General features: G+C 39.9%; 1 protein-coding gene across 4 annotated transcripts in view; it reads right to left on the bottom strand.

The window, feature by feature from the left end:
- The window catches only part of FTO (FTO alpha-ketoglutarate dependent dioxygenase), a 414,023-nt gene that overhangs the window by 199,969 nt on the left and 187,711 nt on the right, over window positions 1-26,343 (bottom strand). For all 4 annotated transcript variants that reach the window (XM_037815989.1, XM_037815991.1, XM_037815992.1 and 1 more), the window contains exons 6-7: window positions 21,294-21,437; window positions 14,604-14,723 (exon numbers count right to left, since the gene is read on the bottom strand). In XM_037815989.1, the coding sequence (XP_037671917.1) occupies window positions 14,604-14,723; window positions 21,294-21,437 (264 nt within the window). The remainder of the gene's footprint in view (window positions 1-14,603; window positions 14,724-21,293; window positions 21,438-26,343) is intronic.

Genomic DNA, 26,343 nt, shown 5'->3' with positions numbered 1-26,343 from the left:
CTCAGACCTGGCAGGGTAAAAGGCCACCTACATCCTGTATGGAATCAACTCCGCCACATAATAACATCACTGCATGTCAGGGTAACCTAGACTAATTCAGCAGATTTGGCACAAACTTCCATGGTGAAAGAGGACAACCTTCACACATTTAAAGTCCAGGATATATGAGTGTTCCTGCTAGAGCCTCTAGATCTATTAGGATTCTTTGGTTGCAAGTAAGAGAACCAAGTTTTGGCTACGATTATCACAGGGATTATGAGAGCAAACTCTGGAGCCAGGTTGCCTCTGCTAACTGCAAAGCCCAACCAGGCCACTCACTGCTTCTGTGACCTGGGCAAGTCACGCAACCTCTCTGGGCCTCAGTTTCTTCATCTGCAAATTGCAACTGAAAACTACATGACACCATTTTTCACCAAAAATGTGTACAAAAGTACAAAAGTCTGACTTATTATACACTGTGTTGGTGAGGATGTGGGGGACCAGGCACTATACCACATCACTGAAGGGAGGGTAAACTGCCACAAGTTTGACTATCCCTCTTAAAATTACAACTACACATATCTTTTGATCCAACAACTCTACTAGGTATTACCATAGATCTCACGAGTGGAAAATGTTATGCATCGGGATATTCATTACAACACTTGTACAAGCAGAAGATTGAAGACTGTAGGAGACTGGTTAAATAAAGTATGAAGCCACACAATGAAAAGCTATGCAGTCATTAAAAAGAATGTACAGATATGGAAAGAGCTCTAAGACACAGTGTTGAGTTTTCTAACAAAGCAAGGTGCATGACAGTATGTATACTATGCTATCATTCATGTAAAAAGATAATACATAAAAGTATACAGACTCTCTGGAAAGCTACAGAAGAAACTGTTAATAGTGCTAGCCTCTGGGGAAAGGAAATGAGTGGCTGGGGAACTGAGTGAGAAGAAAGACTTTTCACTGTATAAGCTTTCATACCTTTTTAACTTTGAACCAGGTGCATGTATAAGCAAACTGGCAGAGCTCATCTGAAAGACCTAACTCAGGTCATGTGTTCATGAAGTAGCCAGTCTAAGACAACACACCTCACTTGTGGAAGTGATTCCAGAAAGCAACATCCAGATGCTGTTACAAAAGAAGGGGGAATGGATGCTGGGTGAGCAAAATTGTCCACCTCAACATCAACTAGCCTAATTTTGCAATGCCAGGCTCAAACACAACGCAGAGAAAACGCTCCAGAGAAACATTCCGTTTACCATATTTTACTATGAGCATCCAGCTGAAGTTGGTAAATGCATCAGGGAAAACACAGCCACTAAGGGAATTCAGGGAGTGGTAGAAGACACTGAACTGGGGATTGGGAAATCTGGGCCCTATGCCCACCATTATCTCTGGCTCTGTACCACTGGACAAGCCTTTCTGTTGTAGAAAGTAAGGGAATGGGATAATCACCTCTCAAGTCCCTCACAGGTCTGATGTTCCAGGATCCCACGGCAATAGGACCTCATCTTGTCAGAGCCCAGCAGTTAGGAAACCACCAGTGTAGTCAATAAATAAGGAGTCTAGGATAAAGGCTCCAGGCTCTGAAAGAAATTAAGCAATGCCAAATTTGACTATAGCTCTGCTACCTGCTCCTCTGGCATTGTGAGAATAAAGAGCATCAAAGAGGAAAACTTTCTAAAAAGCACAGCGTATAATTTAAAAAAAAAGTTTGGTCACCCCATAAGTATGTTCTCCAGGGAAGTGTAACTACGTGTGACCCTCATTTGGAACCCCTTGTAAAACGAAACAGTAGCCCCATAATACCATTTCTCCATCTCCCTAATATTTAAGGAGAAAAGTGGCTTCTTAAATTGCTAAACAGAATCAAAGTAAAGACAATCTTGCAGAAGCCCAAGTCTGAAGAACAAATTAACACTCAAGAACAAACTAATGACTCAAGGATTAACACGTTATGCCTTAGAAGTAAAAAAACCAGTCACTGGGAAATTATAACATCACATAGAGGAGAAAACTAAAAGAGGCCAATAGAAATCTACAAATAAAGGTGGGAGAGACTAGAATGAACAACCACAATTTACTTTCTGAACATTTACTCAGTCTTTCAAGTGGTGTGACTGATACACCAAAATGCAATGGCAAACAGGAGGACAGCACGGAGTGCACAATCACTAGTGTGGAGCTATTAGTCAGAGAATGGGGAGACGTGCACGGGAAAGAACTCACTCCATTTCAGCAGTCGAAATGACAGATTACCACATCTGCTATCCTGAACCAAATCAAATAACCCATGAATGACACTTTGGCTGCATTTCAAAATACTTTTAAAAAAGTATTTAAGTTCTCATGGCTGTCTCCTGGAAAAGAGGTGGTGGCAATGTCATTTTCTCTAAACCACAATTCCAATATCAAAGAGATATAATCAAACAGACCTAAGATTCCCAAAAGAAGAAGAGAGCCAAAGTGGTTCACATATGGGAAGACCTGCCTTCTCATTAAAGTCCAACATCATCAGCCTGGTGTTCAATTTATGAGAAAAAAAAAGATCTTGGAAGGAAAAATACCTAAGCCCATTTTTAATTCCCATTCTGAAAATATACAGTGTTGCTTGTTTGCTGTATTCAAGATGCAGACAGGTCTTGATATTAGCACAAATAATGTAATTTGACATATTTCCTAAGTAAAACCTTTACAAATGCAAAATAAAGAAGTTTTCATTTTCTTTTCTGTTGCACATTTTTAGTATCTTGCTTCACATAACTTTGACACGAAGGCAGTCAGTAAAGGGTAAAAGCACCGTACCTTGCAAAGTTTTATAAAAAGAAGGCCCTTGCTAATCTTCCTAACCTTATTTCCTGCTACTCAACTCACACAAACCAAACTCCATCCAGTCTAATCAAATCTGTGAGTAGGTCTCGTGTTTTCCTTCTGCAATGTCTCTGTTTCTGCCATTTTTAAATATTCCTCCACCCATCTCCATCTGTCAAAAGCCCTCATAATTCTCAAAGGCTTAGGCCTGAATCTGCTTTTCTCCTTTGATTTCTCTTCCTCTGAATCACCTGCTGCCGTGTGCCTTATCAACCTGGGAGATGTTAAGTCCTACCTCTTTGTATAACTTCACACTTATCTGCACAAAGTAGAACAGATGAAGGATTAAATGACTAGGATGTAGAAAGAACAATTCTCTTATTGATATCGCTATATTAAAATAAGTTTCAAATATAATTATTGTGCAATTTTTAAAGTTCTCTTTCAAAAAAATATCTCAGTAGCGTGGAATAATAAAAATGAAAGACAAAAAGGGAGGATTCTGAATTTTCAGATATAAGAAATGGAAACCAAGGCTCTTAATGCATTACCCTTTTTATGAGACTGTTCTCTTCTATTTCCAGGTTTTTCAGACTGCTCAATAAAAAAGGTAAGGTTCTTTCAGAGCTTTACTTGCCCTTCATCCCAAATGCAATCAAGGCCATTCTAATCTTGACAGAAAAATAACACTGCTTAATTAACTAAACTAATTAGGCCAGATGCATTCTCCCATTAAAGGAAAAAAATAAACAAAAAGTCAGGTTCCAAGATCCCCAGCAGGCCACTTTATGCTACTTAGGCCTGCTACTCTGTCTCTGGGGACAGAAAGAGAGGGAGACCCCTGGAAGAACAAGCCAGAAGACCGAATCCCCAGGTATAAACACAACTGACTTCTCTCCTTCCTCTACAAAGGAGAGGAAAGGAAGGGGAACCGTCAGCCTCCAGTGGCATCCACGCCGAGATCCTCTGTAAGGCTTAGATCCCCCGGCTTCACCCAAGGAGCCAAGTCTGCTTTATGTTTTTCAGATAGCACCAGCACTTACGCTTCCTATAAAATTACAACCAAACTTTTTCCCTTTGTTCTAGCAAAAGACCTCTTGTGAGAGAAATAATCCTTTAAAGCTTTCCAGTCTGAAGGTCTCTCCTGGTTTGTATTCCCTCAATCCCCATCCCCCAAAGGAAAAACTCAAAACACATCACAAAGGCATTTCTTGGTGCCAAGACACACAGGGTCTCAAGACTCCTGGTGAGGAAAGAAAACTGGTCATCTGAACATCCTTTCCTGGGATCTGTCTGAAGTGTAGACAAGCAGCAAAGATGAATATTAATATGCCCTCCACCATCAAAAGCTATTGCATACCCAAAGGATGATAAATATTTTAATCAGTTTTCAGCTTGTCTAGTGGAAATCAGTTTACTCCTCAGGGACTTCCTAGTTCTGTGGCCAAAACCTGTCCAGTGCATGCTGCTTTCCCTGTGTAACGCTGGAAATTAGTAACCAAAAGTCCCAAGCTTTGATGAAGGACTCATCTAATTTTGTGCCTTGATGTTTACCGAGAATAGGAAAATCTAAAATGTAAAGGATGCCAACAAAGGAGGCAAAACACCATGATTCTAAGTTTTAGCAGCAGTGCTACTTAGGGACACTAATAACCTACTTACTCCTCTCATTTAAAAAAAGAAAAAATTCTTCACATTTGCATAAGTTGTTCAACAGCGATTGCCCAATCTTCTCAGTTGTAAATGCCAAAGGTATACAACATGACATTCTCATGCATTCTCTGTCCTCTAGATTTTTTTTTTTTTAAGTTAAAGGTGTTTTGGGGTATTGTTGTGAGGGCTATGTTTGTTTAAAAATAAAACTAACCCCAAAACACTCCTATTAAGCAGGAACTAAGATTTTAGGAAAACGAACAGATTTAAAAAGAATTTAGTAAAGGCCATGATTAACATGAGTAAGAGGAAAAGGCAGGATTGGCAAAGTGACCTCACATAAATTTATTACTTTAACAAAGGTGTTGAACACCTATTGTGTATCAGATGCTGCTCTGGGAGCTGGAGAAATAATTGTGAATAAAACAGACAAAGACCCTGCCCTTGTGGGGAGTCTATTAGGTAGAGGCAGGCAAAAAAACATACCCATAGTGTAATGGAAAGTGATGGAGAGCGATATGAAGCAAAGCAGAGCAGGATAAGGGGCTCTCTAGAATGTGAGAGCTTGGTCAGGGGAACTCTCTCCAAGGAAGTACACGGGCAGAGAGACCAGAATGCAGTGAAGCGGTGAGCCCGATACACAGCAAGGGAAAAATATGTTCCAGACAGAGAGATCAGCAAATGCAAAGACCCTGCGGCAGGAGTGAGCTCAGCATGTTCTAGCCTGGGTGAGGAGGCCACTGGGGGAGGGGGAAGAACTGGGGAGAAAGGGTGGAGAGTGGACGAGGTCACTGTAAGGAAGCTGGCTTTCCGAATGCGATGGGAGGCCATTGGAAGGTTTGGACCAGGGCAGTGAAGTGACCTGACACATTTTAAAGAGCCACTCTGACTGGGGTGGAGATGGGGTTGTAGAAGCAGAGAGGTTGGTGAGGAGGCTATTTCTACAAACCGTGGGGGATTTTACCAAGGTGGTAGCAGAACTGGTGGTGAAGGGTGGTCAGATTAGGAATACATTTTGAAAGAAGAGCTAAAAGGATTTGCTAATGCTCTGGATGTGAGGTGCAAGAAAGAGACAAGTCAAGAGGACTCCAAGGGTTTAGGCTGGACAGCTAGATGGTGACAATTATTGAACTGTGAACCACTGGGGGAAGGGTCAGGGAATTATGGGATCCAAGAATTTGGTTTTGGACATGCTAACCTAATCCTGGATGCCTGAATATTGCCCACCTTTCCCAACTACTGTTCAAGGGCCCCAGGATATGAGAACTCAGTACCAAGAAAACATTAATTTATTACAGGCAATGGCATATCCCACCACTTTCATCCTTTGAAAAACGCACTATTAATTGTATGAAAAGTCTGCAACGTTAAATAAAGTAAGAAATCTCTTAATGCTTCAACATCTGTTAAAGAACATCGGAGGCATAATTCTGGGTATTTCATAATTGCGGTTGCAGTTGACTCGTCTGGGGGGGGGAGGTGGCGGCCGGTTGCCAAATTTTAGGCTCTCAGGATTGCTTGGAGGGTACCGGTGGTGGGGGTTCTTTTCCAGAGGCGAGGGCGAGGCGGGGGACTGGGCCCGGTTTTCGGCGTAGGCGTGCAAAGTATGGAGGGCGGCGAGAAAGGAACAGGCAGGACACGGTTCTTTTAGGGTGAAGAAGCCAAGAGAGTTTATTAGGGGAGAGTACAAGCTTATATCGGGCGTTTAGAGGGCGGGGTAGCTGTAGAGGTTAAAGGCTTGGATTGGTTCTGAGAGGGCGCGGAGGTTGATTGAAAAGGGGCGAGAGTTGCTCCGGTAACGGTGTCTGGCAACAATGTATGCGCACTGGTGGTAATGGGAGTTGCACATAATTGCTCATTTAAATTAATATTTAAGTAAGCAGACTATACATTACCAAGCTACCACTTGCTACAAGACTTTATAACCAAAGCAGACATGTCTATAACATTGGAGCTTAGTTCTGAAGACCAACTTTGTCAAGCAATCGAAAACAAGGAGATTATCTTTCTGAGATTTTTATACACATCAAGGGAGAATTTACAATGGAGATTGTCGCAAATGGTTCCAGATGAGCTGAGAGCATGTAGAGAAAATCATAATTTACTTGTTAGGAAAAAGATGGTATTAAAATATCACCTACAAATGATCACAAAGATATTCTGAGGAATACTGAAAAGGCAATGTCTCACCATTTCCTTTGGTTTAAAAAAAAGGATCATCATTTTGCAGGTATCAGTGAGGAGGGAGCAGGATGATGGCTACGTTAACCTGAATGCCTAGGAGAGCGACTCAAGTTGCTCCCCTCTCCGGTAAGTCCACATTTGGCACTTGGAGCACATTTCTCCATAGATATCTGTGCAAAGTATGCAAAGATTCCCAGCCCAGCCCCCAGAAATATTTAACTCACAGTGGAGGAGACACATCACAAGAGAAGGGCTGAGCTCCAAGTCTTTGGAGTCCCTTTAGCTCTAGGACTGAACCCCGACCTGGAGGAAGGGAGGCAGGAAAGGGGAGGGACACCATCATGAGGAAGACTCCGGCAAACCACCTGCAAGGAAGGTTTCCGAAGCTGAGGAATGTTCCACCGCCTTCACTTCTGGCGATGCTTTCATGTGCCTAATAATTTATTCTTTATAAACTTCTTCATTTGATCATCACACGAATTTTTGCCAGAGATGACAGTTTTAGAGACCAGTCATTAACCAACTTGAAAAAGAAGATCTAAAAATCTTTATAATATTCCCAATAACAGATACAATATCCCTTGGGAATTCTGCATCCTTTTCAAAATTGTAGGTCAGCTGACTTTTATTTATTTTTTCATGCAACTGCATTCTTCTAGAGTGAGATTCTTCTAGAATATTTTAAAGGTATGTATAATTAGGTAGATGACAGGATAGGGCTGAATTTAATACTCCCCACACCAAAAAAAAAAAAAAAAAAAAAAAAAAAAATCCTAGAAGAAAACAAGGTATACATTTGTTTTATGCTATTTCTTTTCCACGAGAAATGGAAATTTTGGACCTCCCCTTCCGGCACCAGGTATGGGAGTTCACATCTGAAATGCCAGGACGGTCTGCCAGTCGAGTAGATCCAAAATAAATTCCCGCAGCCAGGCTGCAACAGCGCCCGAGGGAACAGCAGCCTCCTTGCACCTTCACGTCAGCATTTCAGTGCAGTAAGAATTCTTTAAAACAACAAAATCCATTATTATTATTTTTTTTAAATCCAGAGTGTCTGTGAAATACTAATGTCCAGCTAGGTAAATACAAAACAAAGGCTGGCAAACTGTAGCTAAATCCTATGAAACCAAGGCTAAAATAGAAATCTTGGCTGTTCGTTCCGGTTTTTCTCTCTATACGCTAATGACAGTTCAGAGAGGTGGCAAGGCTTTACATGGCATTTCCCCAGTAAAAGTGATTTCCTGTCACCGTGCCTCCCCACCGTCAGCATTTTGAGCCTCGCTCCTGTCGTGTGCAGCGCAGAGGGTTGGGGCTAAGGCTTCTCTCAACATTCCTGGGACTGAACAGGCGCATCCGGGTTCTTGGCACCAACAAAGCTCAACTCTCAGTGCATGCAAGGGTTAAAAACAGAAAGTCCTACCCACTGGTTTGCTCTGATGTTCCTGGAGATACTGTCACTGGATGTAACCTCAGTAGAATTCTATTCAACACCTCTGTCTTTAAGTACAAAGCTGTAGGCTGTAGCAGCTTTACGAAACATAAGTATCCCTTTTTTCTGCTGCACGGTATCTGTGTGTGAAATTCTCTAAAGGGGTTTAAGTATTTACCCGAACACTATCAGAAGGTTTCTAAAATTTTCCTTATCCAGTTGCAAAAAAACTTCAAAGAGAATCATAAACACAGTCCTTTGTGCTTTTGATGCGCAGTCTGTTTTTGAGGCTTAAGCTTGAATTTTCTTGGAATTGTAAATTTTTTCCCAAAAAGGCAAGATATACAACACTTTGATTTTTTAAAAAAGTTCATTACTAAGTCTGTAGCAACTAAGGGGAAAATGGAAGAATCTGGGTTAGAGAAATTCAGAGGGCAGGACATGAGAAAGGAATTAAAACCTTATTAGAAATGCATTGCTAAATTATATGTACCATTTCCCCCAGATAGCATACCCTTAGTAGAACAATACTTCTGTGAGGAATTGGAGGGGGTGGGTGGGGAGGGAAGGGAATGGCAAGAACCAACCTTCAATGAACACATTTAAAATAAGCTAAAAACAGGAACCAAGGATTTTAGGCAGCTGTAGCTGAAAAGTGACTGCTTTCTTTTTTTCCCAAATTTCCAATGCTTAACCTAAAGGTCCTAAAACTCAGCAGCTGTGTACCTATCCAGCATTCAAAGTACTGGGTCCTTATGACTGTTTACCTGCCTCCAGTCTGTGCTTATTCTGAGCCACCCATCACTGTCCCAGATAAAAAGTGGGAGAGTAGAATTTAAACTTTAATTTAAAACCACCAGACACCCCACACCAGATTCTAAATAACTATGATATACCCTGCTTCTGATTCAGAAATCCTAACCCTGAAAAATGAAACGGGAATTACGTTAGCAGATGCAACTGAGACTGTACATTAACACTAAAAGGGAGGGGGGGAGCGTATATAATAAATTAATGGCTTAACCATTAAAATAAACCAAAAGTTAATCTTTATATTTATAGCACTCTGCTCTTCACACCCCCCAAAAAATCTCCTGGAAGAAAGTTTAAAATGAATGTAGCTAATTTGACAGATGGTATATGAAAGCAAATACGAGTGTACTCAGTACTGATTTCAGAATATGAAAAAGCAGCCTTGTTCCTCTATTCAGCTAAAATAATTTAATCTAAAGCACTGTGATAATAATCTCTCCAAAACCAAACAGCTACTCAGCTCAATCTACAACTGTGTAACCTAGCTAAGGAGAACTCCACTATACAGCAACAGGCTTGTTTCCTGAGATGAGCTTTCCCAGGTGATTAAGACAGGTCAAAATGACGGGGAAAAAGGCATGACTCATCTTGAAATTAAACTATTATGACCAAGGGACAACCTTTACAATCTTAAGTACATTTCTCTCTTAAAACTTTAACAAGAAAATGGTAACATTGTTCAATAAAACACCTACTCACTTTCCACATCTCTCTGCTCTCCTGTGCCAAATTTTAACATAAATGGGTAGAATTAAATGCAGTCTACAGCTTACCTAACATAATTATATGTTGCGTTTTACACTGTTTCAAAACGGATACATTAAAATAATCCAGTCTTGGCTCCTACCCACTAAAGTCAATAAAGGTTATTAAGGCCAACTGCCATAAAAACACATTGCTACCCCAGCACCAGGAACTGTCAAGACAGGAAATGCAATTCAAAACATTCAAAACGATCAGGATCTACTCTTTCTCTTTTGAAAAAAAAGCAACAAAAGAAGCATGAAGAAATTTCTCTCGACTACACAGATCGTCAGTCCTTTTTAAAATGTTTATTCTGGAAACTATTCTAGAATATTTCCATTGGTTTACACCAAATTGACTTATTTTTTTACGGTCAAAAGGAAATGAATAAATGTCATCAATTTAGACGGCTCGCACCTTTTCTGTATAGCTGTGAATTTGATAGTGTTAAAACATTTTTATAGGTAAAATAAATGTCAGTTTTGCAAAGCGCGATACCAGACCCTGAGAGACAAATGGCCTATCCACTGCATCTCTGGCTACAGCAAGACTTCCTCCCCTCACAGGAGACTTCAGCTTTTCATATTTCTCTTTACCCAGAAAGCAAAGCTCATAGTTTCTTTCAAATGGTAACTCTCTCTTATCCTGTAGAGTCTCCTCATAATACGCTAGCTAATCTTGGATGAAGAGTACTGCCTTGGTTTAAGAAAATAGAGTAAAATACAAATATTTGAATAGGGCTACAATGTTATAATATCTTCCTGAAAAGGAAGCGAAGAGAAGCGGAAAGGCTAGGCTAAACTTATAAACTTCTAGGTTATAAGAAAGGGTTATGTTGCTTTGGGCTTAATGGCTCATAAATTCACGAGGTAATATTCAGGGAAAATATGACATTTTATCAGAATGTCATTCAAATATAAGGTTTAACATTTACATCACAAGAGCACGCACAGAGTAAAACTATCCTCAGGGAGGGAAATGGCAAGAATAAACAGTGTGATAAAAATGGTGCTTGCTGGAACAGAGAATGGGAAGTAGAGGCTGGGGTTGTTTCATAGACAGCTCACTAACTTTTTGAAATATGCGTCTGGTTATGACATGTGAAGCAATTACCATTAATGGAAGAAAAGCGATTTCGAAGCTCATTTTCCATTCTCTTTCTATGTCTTACCTAAGACTACACCTTCCAACCACAAAGTGAAAAAAAGAACACAAAGACTGAGAGAAATTACAACACAGGTCTCTTCGCTGGTACAAGGGCCGCCAAAGGTTGCTTTAGTCATAAGCAAAAGGTGAAAAGTAATGCACATATTGCCTAAGGTTTTTTGTTTTATTTTCTCATCAAGAGAGATCAATACTGTGTTGCAGAACAGACAAAATGCATTTGTTTGAGGAATCTCTCCACAACACACATGATTTTTACAATTCAAAAAGAGCAGGATGATAAAGAAGAATCATTAATCTAACATGATAATAATATTGAGTAATATATTGCCTGGAAGCAAAGTGAGTACATTCAGAAATGCCTTTTAAATCAGTCTAATTCTGTGGAATCTAAATGGGCACCAAACACTGCACTTTTTATGTTAAATTGCTGTTGAATTTGTTAACCCACCACTGATTTCCTGTGTTACGGAATCTTGGAGATTACAACTAACTTGAAGCAACACGGATAATTCTTGACAGTTAATGGTACATTTGCATGCATTTTCCTGAAAGGCTGGAATCTTAAGGCCTCAGACTGGTAGCTCAACATTGCCCCCTACTGCTTCCAACTGGAAGAAAATGAGCCGGGCAGGTATGTAACCCACCAGGGCCAGTTCCATCCCCAGTATACAAATGCCAGATGGCAGTGCACTAACAGAGTCACAGAACCACAGTCATTTCAAATGATTATTCTTTTCTGTCTCTTCCAATAGGAAAAATAAATTATTACGAATTTGTTAAAATTCACTTTTAAAAGGCTTGCAGCAATGCTTAAATTTAATTTAGATGGACCATCCCTTTTATCTTGGCCCAAACTTTCAATCTACTTGATAATGATATCCCGAGGCTTGCTGAGCAAAGACACTGCTGCCATTGATTTCACCCAGAACACTTAGTAATGCCACACCAACTGCAAGGAAACCAGCTCTGGAAAATTCCAGAGACTGCTGTTCTTTTCAGTAGTTCTCACATAAGAGCTACAAAATAAATAGAAAACATTCCCTCTAACTAATGTGCCACTGCCACCAAATAAAAACATTAATACAAATGAACATCACTTGTATGCTCACAATAACAAAGATTTCACTTAAAAAGAAAAAATAGAAAACAAAACAAAACTCGTGACCAAAAGCAATGAATTTTTTTTAACAAAACCAGTAAGCATTCCTTCCTTATTTGTTTGTCAATCAAACTCCAGAGTTGCCCAATTAAAATCCCAAAGTCAAACTGATGTCCTAGAGACACAATGTGGCAAATAAAGATGTTCTTACATGTAAATGGACAAAATCAGAATTACACAATGCAAAATAAAGCTTCCCTGAGATTGACGCTGCCTTTACATACACATCCCATGTAAGTGGAGAGCACTCCACTTAGGCTTAGTTTAGGAATAGAATGAGCAAAGGAGACCTAGGCATGAACCCATGGACACCACCGGCAACTCAGTTTTATAATGCTCAGTTTTGCACTGACGCAGGTCTTCGGAGAAATCAGTTTTTGTAATATTATTAATTCACCCAAAAAAAAAAAAAAAGGATTATTACATTTTTTCTCCAGAACACATATCCACAAAAAGACATGGTTTAAAGAGATGGAAACAGGCCAAATGTCCATCAACGGATGAGTGGATAAACAAACTGTGGTACACACACGATGAAATATTACGCAGCTGTAAGACAGAAAAAAGACACGGAACATATAATAACGTGGATGAACCTTGAGGACATTATGTTAAGTGAAGTTAGCCAGAAACAAAAGGCCAAATACTGTATGATCTCATTAATATGAACTAACATTAATGAGCAAACTTTGGGAGTTAAAAGCTGATAACACAGGCTACCAGGAGATAGAAAGAGGGTAGACATCGGGTATTTGATGCTGAAGAGACTACAGAATGTTCAGCAGGATTGACTGTACAGATTCAGAAATGGGTAGCATAATACTGTGTGATGGTAGCACAATATTGTAAGTACACTGAAGTAAGATATCTGTGAGTAAAGCTGAAAGCTGAAAGAGGTGGGATAGGGGCATGTATAATACCAGAGGTAAAGATTGATGATAAAGACTGGGACTGTATAACTTGGCAAAAACTGGAGTGGTCAATGACTGTGACTAAATATACAAATATAAAAATGTTTTTACATGTGGGAGAATGAATGAATGTCAACCATGCAGAGTGTTGAAAAAGGGATGGTAGTGGGGGAAAAATATAATCAAAGCAAACTGGAGTCTATGGTTAACAGTAATATTGTAACATGCTTCCATTAAATGTAACAACGGCAATATACCAAAGCTAAATGTGTATGAGAGGGGGATATAAGGGAGAGATGTGGGATTCTTGGTGGTGGTGTTGTTGTCTGACCTTAGTATTATATTGTACTATATGATATTTTATTTTATTTTTCTTTTTATTATCTTTTTTATTATTCACTAAAAAAAAAAAAAAAAGGCATGGTTTAAAGATTTGAAGAGATGCCTGGAAAGAAGGAACTTCTGGATTCTGACCCACATTTTCAAACTGGGGCCTTCAAGGTCTTGACTTGATATTTCCATTTTTATAAAATAGAGATTAGCAATAGCTACCCTTATTTGCAGATTAGTTTACTGTTTCTAGCACATTTCAAATTCTGCGCAGTGGCATTATCTCTGGAGTTTAGCAGGCTTTTATCTCTTTTCTGCCACATTCCAGATTCAACTGTTTGGAGGCAGAACAGTGAGGTGGTGGAGGGCATGGACCCTAGAGTGCAAATCCCAGCTCCTCCATCCATTAGCCGTGCGACCTTGAGGTAGCTATAGGAGCCGTTCGTGCTTCACTTTCCACATTTGTCAAATGAGGACAAAATAATATCTACTTTATGGGGTTGTCATAAAAGTGACATAAGTTACACAGAAAACACTTAGTGTCTGGTACTTAATATCATGTAAGTGTTTGCTGTTATTACTATTATTTAATTGAGACTTAATTTGAGACTGCTGGGAGGGCTTAGCTTGTACTCCAGCTCCGTTTCCTGCTATATCCCCGGCAGTTCTTGCTTGAGTCACAGTGGATAGCCACACTTCTGATCCTGTTCTTACAGTTTCTGGAGCCTAAAGTTCCTCCCCAAATGCTCTTTCTCACCCCACTCCTCCCCACCTGGTCCCTAAAAGCCATACCAGCCGCTTCACAACATTCCCAATTCCAGTGGTCTGAATTTAATACTTCCTCCTCTGGGCAATGATCTTTTTTTTTTCTTTTTTTAATCTCTATTATAGCATTGCATTTTAGCTAATGTTTGAATGTAGAAGTTGAGAGTGCACGCTCTAGAGACAGATTGCCTGGGTTTAAATCTTGCTCTATCACTTACTGTGTGACCTTCAGCAAAGTACTTAATTTCTCTGTGCCTATTTTCACATCAGTAAATTAGGTTCGTGACAGTTTCTATATCTGATAGAACTGCTGTAAGAATTTTAAAAGTTAATACAATGAAAACCCTTTGGTTAATGTCTGCTATGTATAAAAATGCAAATTAATTTTAGATATTATTGTTGTCATCACTACTTCCCAGCATATGCCCAGCACAATACCTGAAAAGTAGGAAATATTCAATAAATGTTCATTGAATTGAAATGAGGTTGTACTGACAGTCTCGGCTGCTCCCATTACCTTACCAAGAATAACCTATTTCAGTAATGTGATATAATTAAATATGCCTTTGTCTATGCAAATTAGGTAGCAGAGGACTCATATAACATAGCATCCCAGAAACAATGGTCCTTACCATGGTCATGTACTTACCACACCTTCCATCTTCTTCCACATTTCTTCCAGTTGAGCCATGGGTTGACACCACCAATCGGTGCACTTTTTATATCGATTACCTTGAAACCAAAACTGTCTCAGCCACTCAAACTCAACCTGTGGACCATAAACAGAAGGCAGTGATTATAGTGCTCTTGTGCTGGATAAGCAAGGACAATGACTTCATCACTCAGTTGTCCTCCAGGAACTTAAAAGCTATACGGAGAAAGGAGAGAAACGCACAGCCTAACCTGCTCCCACTAAAACTAGGAGTCTCCAGAGCAGTTTTGCCAAGCCAAGGAAAGGAAAGTCTTAAAGCTGCAGTTCTCTTAGTAGAACAACCCAGCTCAGGCTGGGGAGAGGTTTTCAACCACCTTTATTAGTCAGATGTGAGGAAACTATAAATAAATTAAAATACTGAGATCCTCAAGTATACAGCAGCCTGCACTATGTATGATGAGAAGGATATAATCAAACAGAAGATGTTTTTGTTAGACATGTTTATTAAAGACTTGTATTAAAAGCAAAATATGGATACATATTAAGAGATATCAATTATAGCTTCCTTAAATTTAAAAAAAAAATAAAGAATTTACCTGTGGGCCAGAAGGAGCTATAGCTGATCTCAGTCCATAAAACTAAACAATATAAAATTAACTATGGAAATATACATTAAACCCACAGAGCCATCAAATTGTCACTTTTCAATTTAGTCAGGGCAAATGACAATACATGTTACAAAAATGTATTCTTGTCCTTCCTATGAATCTACTATAGTAAATCTCTATCATTTGCCTCCTTAGCATTCCTCCTCCTTCTAGCAAAATCCCCACTATTTATTTGTGACTCCATTCCTTGCCCAGTCTCAGACCAAGTCTGAACTCCAATACCGAAGGTGGAATGTGTGACCCAGGTGTAAGTCAATCAGCTTCCCATATTTCTCTGGGCACAGAATTGTGCTCAGGGGAGTAAGCATATGTTCAGTCAAAATAAGTCTCAAGAGTTTGTGAGAAGACATAGGAAGAAAATTCTGCAGCCATTTTTCCACCAAAAGGGGAGAATGAATTCAACATAGTAGAAGGTAGCTGTAAGATGCTAAAATAAAAGCCAGGTCTTGGTGACATAAACAGACTCTTGATCAAGCTATTCCTGAAGCTCTCTTAACTTGAGAAAATGTGAGTTCAGTTTTCTGTCCCTTGCAACTGAAATAATCCTAACATATGTAGATGGGGGGTATTAAAGATTTAGAAAGATTAAGACTGTTTCCTATGCATTTTCTATCCTTCCATCACTCATCTTCAATTTGAAAATAAAATTTCACCATCAAAGCACAACTCCATTCACCTGAAAAACTCCTTTCACCCCTGCCCTCTAGAGAAATATAGAGCTCTCACAGCTTAATGCTGGATCACCTGACTTTGCTAAGGTAATCATGATCCATATACACTCAGAGCTATTGTAATCTTCACCTGTTACCACAAAGAATTTTTTTGTTTGTTTATCCATATTAGAACTTTCATGAGGGAAACAAAAGCAACCCCTGAAGATTTAACAGTGTTGAAAATGGCTCAAATAACTAACCTGAGAACAGCAAGTCATATGAAAGGGTTTTAGTTTACATTAACTAAATGCTTGTTTGATATGTTGAACTGATTTCAGTTAAAGCTGTTTAAATAAAACAAAACAAAACAAAAAAGGAATGTAGACGATATTAAGACAACAGTTGCTAAACCTCATTTGTGGTATTAAAAGACAGTGGTTAACAGAAGTAAATTTGAGTGCTTTGAAAGGAAAATGAATACAAGCATAGTCCAACTTCTGTGAAGACACCGGTTTAACAACATATTTATTATTAAAGAAAAAATGAGACCTTTTTAATGGATTTCACATGAGATTTGTTCACACTACAGGAATAATAGCCTGTAGGCAAAGGATCAAGCCTATTAGGGAAAGCTGAAAACTGTAAAAGGTTTTCCTAGTTGAGGCTGGATATTTCCATTGAAGAGGACAAAATATATACACCTTTGCAACCGTTGCATCACGGGAATAAAACAGATTATCAGAGGTAAATAGTTCATTCAACATGTCAAGGTACATAGGAGTCTGGATTTCAGTAAATTAAAACTCAGAAGCAAGGAGAGAGGGCATACCTGGGACCTTACCTAAGACAAGAAAGTAAAGAAAGAGCCCGTCCATTTTAATAAATAATGCCCTCATCTTCTTCCTCAAATGCCCAGTTATCTTCTGAGGCAGATAGGCTCATGGTTAATAATAAGGGCTCTAGAATCAGTTCAAAACTAGGCTCCACTATTGAATAGCTATGTCATTTGTAAAATGGGGATAATTATATAATAATCACATAGGTCAGTGGTGAGGATTAAATGGGTTAATACAGAGAGGCACTTAGAAGAGTGCCTGATAAATAGCTGACACTCAATAATGCTAGCAATTAATTATTCTTTTTATTAAAGAGTTCTTATTTTCTCAATTGGAATATTTTTAACTTAAAGGGTATGTACACATACATACACACACACACACACACACACACACACACACAACACTGCTTGCTATATGCCAAGCACTACTAGATGCTGGGCATATAAACCAAACAAGGCCTAGGACCTCTTGTCCTCAAGGATCTCAAAATCTTACGAAATTTTCTGAGCAGAAAAAGTCTTAACTCCCACATCAATTCATGCCAACATCCCTTCCATTAACGCCACTCAGAAAAGTTCAATATTGAGGACCTAATCCCAACAGAGTTTTATTCATGAATTGGAAGTATTGCCCATGAGATACAATCTTCCTGGACATCAAATCCAATGGCATGCATTTTATTCAACTCCGTAAACCGACTTTTTCATTTCAACGTTGTGGGTATAAAATATGAGACGATTTTAATCAAATGCCACTCTCACCAGCTCCCCATGTTGCCAAGAGAAGTCAGCTCCTTTCTTAAAATTAATTAAGGAAACAAAAAATATTTCCAACTGCTTGATTCAGTTTGAGATTAAAAAAAAAAAGGTGCTGATCTCCCCTCCCCTCCCCCAACTCTGGGATTAGGAAGGAAAGCTGCAGGGTGGACAATGTACAAAACCCAAAGGGCCAGGCGTCAGAATGGAATTGAAGTCCTATTACTTCAGGCTAAAACAAGTCAAAGCCTAACCATATTGCCTGACTGACAAAGTTCTAATCCCGTCAGGAGCAGCGTCTTCACACTGTCTCCCGAGTGTAGTCCCTCCAGGGAAGCTCACAGCCAACAGCTAGCAAAAATAAAAGACAAGCTGTCAGGAGGGCAGCAGGTGATTTGAGGACAAGGAACATTCCACGGGTAGGCAGATCCCCTGCAGATGCTAAGAGCAGGGAGACAAAATGGAGGCCTTCTCTCCAGGTTTTCTCAAACTCACTGATTCTGGACAAACACTTAATGAAAATTCACTATTATCTAATCTTTTGGGCAATACATGGGTTAACTAGCACCCACAGGCATCCAGAGGCTTACTGACACACCCAGGCCCAGTAGGATCTTAAAAGGCCTTCTCACTCATCAGAGAGAAATGAGAACATGCTCCTAATAGTTTTAGTTTCATAGCTGTGACCGGAAAACCATCTCTACAACCCTCTTCACTGCACTTACCTTCTCCATGGACTAGTCAATAAAGATCTCAATCAAGAAAAGCTTTTCTCCAAAGAAGGCCTTTATAAAAGTCTGAAGGAGAGGAAGAGACGGAGGCACCCACCCATCAGGGAACAAGGCTGGTAAGTTTCCAAAATCATTCTTCTGAGCCACTACGTCCCAATGTCATTGTAAATCTTGTCCATCACTCCTACAGGTAAGCAAACATCACCTACTTTTCTTCTGCCAAGCTAGTGTGGGCTCTCAACTCGGTCCCAGGCCAGTGCGCACAATTCCTTCATGAGATGTACACATGTCCATTGGGGTTAATGTCTCATTAGACCGGGGAGATATGCTAAGGTCCAGTCTACAAAGAGAGGCTTTATGAAGGCCCTTTCATAGCAGCTATCAGGAAGACGCAGGTCATATCAGAACAAAGGAGAACCATACAATGCCATCAAACAGTACATTTTCCTAGAGGAAATCTACTAGGTGAAGAGACTGTATTCTACACTTCACTATTTTTAAGAATTTCCTTAAAATTTCCTTAAAAGACCACCTAACAACACAGGAAGATTCTGCTTATAATCAAACTCAATTATTTTCTGAGCATATTAAATTGAAAAAACATCTCCAAAAGCTACTCCCCCAAATTCCCAAATTGCTTAGTTAGAAATCATCTAAGACAAGGAAAAGAAGCCACAACTAAACCCACACAGTCTGAAAACTTGCACATGTAAAACCATGGGCTTCATCCTATAATTAGTCCAGTAAAGGCATGTGGGCTTTAAGAAAGAGGAAAAGAAACAATATGAAGCCAGGGTAACTATTATGGACATTTGGGCTTTCATGTAACAACAGAACACAGTAAAGAGTGAGCATGCCAACTTGTGTGGCAAAATAACACTATCTGACTATGTGCCCTAACATATGGAATTGATTCTTAAAGTCATGCGATGACTTTGAAAAATCAAAGATTGCAGGGAAGGAAAAGATTGGCACACATGCTATTTAGATTCAAGAGCTCTCTCCATTCAACTCCAGGCTGGCCTCAGGGGCTACAGTTTCTGATACACCCAGTCCCACCTCCATAACATACACAGTGTCAAAAGCAGCCAGCCACACTTCCTGCAGCAGACAGATTCAGCTGCCCTCATGCTACTGTTGGATAAATTGTGTGATATTACAGGTATCTCAATTCCCCTCCACTGATGACAGCAAAACATCACAGTCATCACAGAGGGAGACCAGAAAGGACAGGAAAAACCGTAGCCCATATGCATGTTAGAGAAGGCATTCATTCAGCCATCCTGACTGCTAAAAGTGAAAGGATTTTTGAGAAGGAAATACTTAAATTTTTATACTACAAATATGGAGAAAGACAAAGCTTTGCTCCCAGGTCTAATTCAGTGAGGTCATCAGGCCCTTAAATACTCATCTTTCCTGAAATTCTAACCACGAGCAGTGTTCTCAGCAGGGACTGGTGGGAGAGAAAGCAGGGCACTTACCAAGAACAATGAAGGGAAAAAAGTCAGCCCTGGGTTCAATTTAGCAGAAGTGGTTATTATTCCCTCGGAAGGGCAGGATTTCTTTGCCTTGGGTTTGCTTATGGCAGTGCTTCACAAAATATGGACCAGGAACCTACACAATCTGCTGCTCTCCAGTACCCCAGGACCATCTCTGTGACTACTACCTGTGGCCTCCACTCCAACCATCCCGGCCCTCCTTAACTGTGCAGAACACCAGACATCCTCCACTCTAGCTCTCCATGTCTCCATTACCTTGCTCTGTTTGTTTGTTTTCCTGTGGTACTTATCAACTTCTAACAAACTATATAATTACCAATGTAATATATTTATTATTTATTGTTGTCTCCCTCCACTAGAATATATATTTCATTTACCAACATATCCAAAGCACCTAGAACAGTGCCTGACACATGCTTAGTAATTATTTATTCAAAAATTGAATGAGAACATTTTTGTGTTCCAAGCTCTCCATCAATCCTTCTGATCATGTTAAAAAGAAAGTCTTATATTGGTGATAGCCTTCAATAATCCTCCACCACCTGCGAATCTCTCTGTAAGAGTTGTTTTGAGGTATGATTTACCCAGCACAAAATTCACCCATTTTAAGAGTTCAATTCAATGAGTTTTAAGTGTGCAACCATCATGACTAATCTCCCTTTTTAACATGAAGAAAGCAGACTTAAGCTCAGAGCCTTCTGCAGGCAAAGGTGTCTGATGGAACATAACATTACTCTGTTTTCACTGGATTTATTTTTGTGGTTCCTTTTTCTTTGGGATAGTAAGAACTTTAAGTAAAAAAGTGAGTTGATTTAAAGAAAAATATTAAAAAGATAACAAAAATCTGTAGTCCAACATTAAAGCAAAAATTGAAAAGGTACTAATGAGGATGGTAGAGTTTGAGAAACACTGATTCATGGGATCAAAGACCTACTGGACTCCTAGATAGGAGAATTGTGACGAATTTCATAAATGAAGGGCAAGGCACTGACACTCACCCCCAGGGCCCACCCTCGATTCCTATCAGTCTTTGTTTGAAGACTATTCTTCATGGGTTGCTTGTGTTTCTACATGTCTTGAGAGCAAAGCACTGGCTGACCCTTGTTTCAGATTTTTTGCAAGGATGTCTGTATAGGGAACAGCTTTGGAAGATAGAGACAGTGTCTTCCTCCAGAACAAAAGGCAGGTTTGTTTACAGCTTTGTAAAATAAAGATAGCATCTAGAACTGGAACAAAAGGCAGGAATGCTTACTACCACTATAAAAGATTCAGGCTTCCTAAGCTCAAGGTTCCTCTCCTAAAATGCAACTTCTCCAGGTGCACATGCTATTTGGCTTGCTTCACAATGCCCTGTGGAAACAGGGCCTTGGGCAAACAGTGCTGATACTCTGGTTATTGCCACTGTCGTAATCAATAAACTGTCTTTAACTTTTGACCCAGGAGTCTTGTATCTTCTGCCTGTAGGAAACTGTGGCAGGTTAACTGGATAGCTTGCAAATGGGGTAGAATCTCAGACCCTTCACAGTTCTTGACAGTTCTTACCTCATTGTGGATTTCTTCTCCTTGTTTCAAAACTGCAGGCTCTAAAGATTTCAAAAGGACAGCACCGTCATCCATGTCATCACGCACGTTCTGCAGAGCCAACTGGCAACGTTGTAATATGTAATCCAAGGTTCCCGTCGAGCACTGCCAAAACAGAATCAGCAATCAAGATTATGAGCAGAATCCAAGTTTATCATGTCACTCTTCCCAGAACTGCTCACATTTTCCCCCTTTCTGTGCATTACCCTTTTGCCCCCACAGCTCAGCCTATACTCCCAAAGTCAAGAATTACTGCAGTAGCCTGCTCATTGGGCTTTGTGCTGCCATCTTGGCCTCATCTGGGCCACTCATCTTAAGGTTTTTTTTTTTTTCATATGGACCTCATACCTCTAACTGAACAGTAGTCTCCCTCAGAGATAAGGTCTTATTTTTATATATATTTTCTACATATACTGCAATACCTAAAGCTGAACCCTATATGTAGAAGACACTTAATAAATAATTACTGGATGAATAATTAATTAACCAAGAAGTCAAGACACTTACTTTATTCATGTGCCCTAAACCTAACAATGGGAAGGAAAAATAATCAGACTGTATAACCAGTTCAAAAGCACACAAGGTACAACGGTAACAGCAGAAAAAAAAAAAAAAAAAGAAGAAGAAGAAGAAGAAGAAATAAACACAGGGCAAAAAAACTCACTTCTTTTTCTGCAAAAAGCATTCATTAGGTAGTTGCAGTCCTTGGCAAAATAGATTCTTCAAAGAATGGAGATGTGGCTCATGCCCTCAAGGCACTTTTAAAGGCATAACTTAGTACCCAGGTATCAGCAAGGCCTTAGACAACTAGTTCACCCCTCTCTGAGTCTGTGGGGGCAAAATAGAGGTCAAACGGACAAAATCCCTCTTTGAATGATCAAATGTCAGAAGAGAAGAGGATGCAGATGGAGTGTGCATCCGTTTGTTTTGATAATGACATGATTTCCTAGAATGATAAAAAGCAAGCTATAAATATCCTTTAGACCCAAAGAGGGAAATGTAGTCCTAAAATATATATATTTTTTAATATGTATAATTTACACTGAGGCCTTGGAAATAACCTTGAAGTCTAAACCTCTGGTACAAAAATTCTTTGCTCAGTTACTGCCATTTTATATAACATGACATCAATAAGCTTGGGAAAAACAAAGTTTCTGTGCCAACAGAAGCTTGACTAGTAAGTATTCAATATGAAGAGCCCAGCATGCTTGGAGTATAAGCGCAGGCAGCACAAATTTGCTCCAAAGAAGAAACAAAGAATGGCGACAAATTACCACTCGCTTTTGTCCCTACAACCACCTTCACAATAACTTTTTAAAAACATTCTGTCTAATTATTCATCCTGCTTGCAACTTAACTTTCCCAAGTGGGGAGTGACCTACATAAGAGGTTATTAATTGCAATACCATTAATTATAACAAAAACACTGGAAATAACCTACATTTCCCATACCAGGTTACTAGTTAAATGAACTGTGGATAAGCCATACTGGGTGTATAGTTTCATTTAATGTAAAGAACTTATAATTATGCTGGATCCCTACTTATACCATATACAAAAATTAATTCAAAATTGATTAGAAGCTTAAATTTAAGAGGTAAAACTACAAAAATCATTTAGAAGAAAATATAGAGGCAAATCTTCATGACCTTGGATTTGGAAATGGTTTCTTAAATATAACACCAAAAGCACTAAAAGATAAACTACAGTTAAAAAGTTTTTTGCATCAAAGGACACTATCAAGAGAATAAAAAGAAAACCAACAGAGACATGACTCCCAGAGCTGTAAATCTCCCTGACAATGTGGGACATGACTCCCGGAGATGAGCCTGGACCCAGCATCATGGGATTGAGAAAATCTTCTTGACCAAAAGGGGGAAGAGAGATGAAACACAATAAAGTTTCAACGGCTGAGAGATTTCAAATGGAGTAGAGAGGTCACTCTGGAGGGTATTCTTATGCATTGTATAGATATCCCTTTTTAGTTTTCATTGCATTGGAATAGCTAGAAGGATGCACAACTATATGATGCTGTGAACAATAGACTGTACACTGTGGATGACTGTATGGTATATGAATATATCTCTATAAAACTGAAGTTTAAAAAAAAAAAACACAGAATGAGAGAAAATACTTGCGAATCATATATCTCGTAAGGGACCTGTATCCAGAATATCAAAAGAGCTCTTAAAACTCAATGATTAAAAAGATAAATAATTCAGTTTTTAAAAATGGCAAAAGATCTGAATAGGCATTTCTCCAAACACATTCAAATGGTTAATATGCACATGAAAAGACATGCAGCATCATTGGTCATTAGGAAAATGTAAATCAAAACCACAAAGAGATACCACTTTATACTCATTACCTTGGCTATAATCAAAAAGACAAATAATAACAAGTGTTGAGGAGGATGTTGAGACACTGGAATGCTGCTGCATTTGTCAGTGGGTGTGTAGAATGGTGCATTCCCTGTGGAAAAGAGCTTGGCACAGATAAAGCATGTTATGTTAATACAGTATGGAGGAGAGGACATTTGCAGAATAAATAAAGGTTGTAAAGTTGTATGATTTTTTTTTCCTTCTACTATTGAGGAAAATAATAATGTAACATTAGTGTTGAGGAAAAAATATTTTTGCTCTTTTATTATTGAAAACAGTAATAGAAGATGAAAAAAAAATGTAATTAGATAAAAACATAATCCTACCACCTTAACCTATTTTCATTTTTTTGTTACATGTGAGTCTTTGTCCATACAAGACCCTGACAAAGATAAGTGATGTCCTTATCAATTTCATGGTCCTAAAGATAGCTCCAAACAGTCACTATCAAGATAAAAACTAATCAATAGCCCATACCTGGTGGGAATTAAATCACACCCCCCACATAAGGCATGTGCAAGTCCCAACCCCTGGTCCTGTGGGTGTGAATCCATTTGTAAACAGAACCTTTGAAGATATTAGTAGGTAAGGTGTGCCCAAACTGAATGAGGGTGGGCCATAATCCAATATGGCTGACGTCCTTAGAGGCCAAGAAAATTGGACACAGAAGGAGAGAAGCAATGGGGAGCAACCAGAAACTGGAAGTCAATGGAGCCCAGAAGAGAAAGGAGAAGATGCCGCCACGTGCTTTGCCATGTGACAGAAAAGCCAAGAACCCAAAGGATTTGCCAGCAGCCAGCCCCAGAACATCACAGTGTTCAGGGAGAAAGCAGCACCTTGTTGATAGCTCAATTTTGGACTTCTAGTCTCAAAACCAAGAGCCAATGAATTTCCATTGTTTAAGCCATCCCCTGGCATAGTATTTGCTTTATCAACTAGGAAACTAAAATGCTTGCCAACTATCTTGAGTTCATACACTTAATCTGATATCCAAGATCCTTTACAATCCCAGACTGGTCTCAGCCTTAGCTGCCAACACCCCTATGTGGCACCAAAGTACAGCCACTAGAGATTCCCCTTGCAAACTGCATCCCCACCCCATCCCAATCCTAAGATTCCCACTTCGGTCCTGGCTCATCCCATTAGCTGTCCAAAAATGCTCTATTCCCTACTCCCTACATATTCAAATCTTAGCTGTCCTGAAAAGCCACTACAAGATTCACATCACCCATGAAGCCCTATGTCATTTGCTACTTTCTATTCTTGAAGGCAATGAACGTGTCAAATGTTCCTGTAGAAGTGACTAAAAAAGAACTTTAAATAATGGAAAGTTCAACAAAGGTTTGCAGAATCAATGAATGAACTAAAGTGATTTTGCTTCTTCTGAAAAGTAGCTTTCAAGAATTGCAACTCTGAATATCAAGACATGCTGATGATTTTGTGTCTCTTGATTTATTATGTACACTCTAAGTGTCCTTAACTAAAAGCCATTTCAAATAAAATTGTAAAAATAGAATACCAATAACATAGCAAAAAAAGATTTCAGTGAAATTCCAATGAGAGAGGACAGAAATATTAAGAAGAAATTTAATCTGGGGCTGATTCTTAACAGATAATGGTGAGGAGAATCTAAGATGGCGGTTAGGTGAGACAGGGCAAAAAAACACCTCCATGAAAAATACTAGATAAAAACCAGAAGGTGACCCAGAATACCGGTTTCAGCGATGCACCAGCTGGACAAGGTCTGCTAGAACCACGGGGGCCGTACACTTGGTGAGAGTCTGCATTCTGAAACGAGTGAGTAAGCCGGCTGAAAGACCCGCGGCCGCGCTGCAGTGTGGGGAAGCTGGGGGTTGGTGTTTGGAGACAGACTGGTTCTTCTAAAGAAAAAAAAAAGGGAAAAACCCAGGAACAGCTGCAGTTGCGACGGTGGGAACCACACAGTGAAGCACGGCAGGAGTGGGCTGAGCCAGCGTCTCGGTGTCTGGCATGGAGGATAGCCCACTGCAGATTCCCTCAGGGCCAGGGGAATGGAGGGGAGAGCCGGAAAGAGAAAGAAACCCCGCTGCTTGCAGCTGGCTCCCCAGTGGGCTGGAGACACTCCTGCCCAGGGCCGTACCCACAGCCCAGAGCCGCACCTGTTGTCCCAGAGCTGGGAAGGAGGAACCGTGCGAGGAGGGGGGAGCTGAGTTGAGATGCCCTGTTCAGCCATCTTTGCATCAGGCTGAGAGTGCCCCTGCATGGCCTGGCGGGCCGGGGCTTCCCTTGAGGGACGGTGCGCACTTGTGATACAGCACAGCCTTCCATCAGCAGAGGTCCTGGAAGATCACAGCTGAGAAGGGGGGCCCACTCGGAAAACCGAGGGACGCTACGTCAATGCCGGTGGTTTGTGGGTCAGCGACAGAGAGGGTCTGGGACAGAACTGAAATGAAGGCTTAGACTCTTGCAGCGGCCTTGAATCTCCAGGAAACACCAAGGGGTTTGAATATTAAAGCTGCCCTGCCTCCCTAGCCACCTGGACACACACCCCACATTCAGGGCAGACAGCTCCAGCAACACACCCAAACTGAGTTCACCAACTAAACTCCACAAGAATCATTTCCCCATACACCACAAGGACAAAGTTGAGG

Source organism: Choloepus didactylus, chromosome 22 (assembly GCF_015220235.1).
Source record: "Choloepus didactylus isolate mChoDid1 chromosome 22, mChoDid1.pri, whole genome shotgun sequence".
NCBI classification, from domain to species: Eukaryota; Metazoa; Chordata; class Mammalia; order Pilosa; family Megalonychidae; genus Choloepus; species Choloepus didactylus.
The sequence above is the reverse complement of the archived record's forward strand: the minus strand, read 5'-3'. Positions and strand labels throughout refer to the sequence as shown.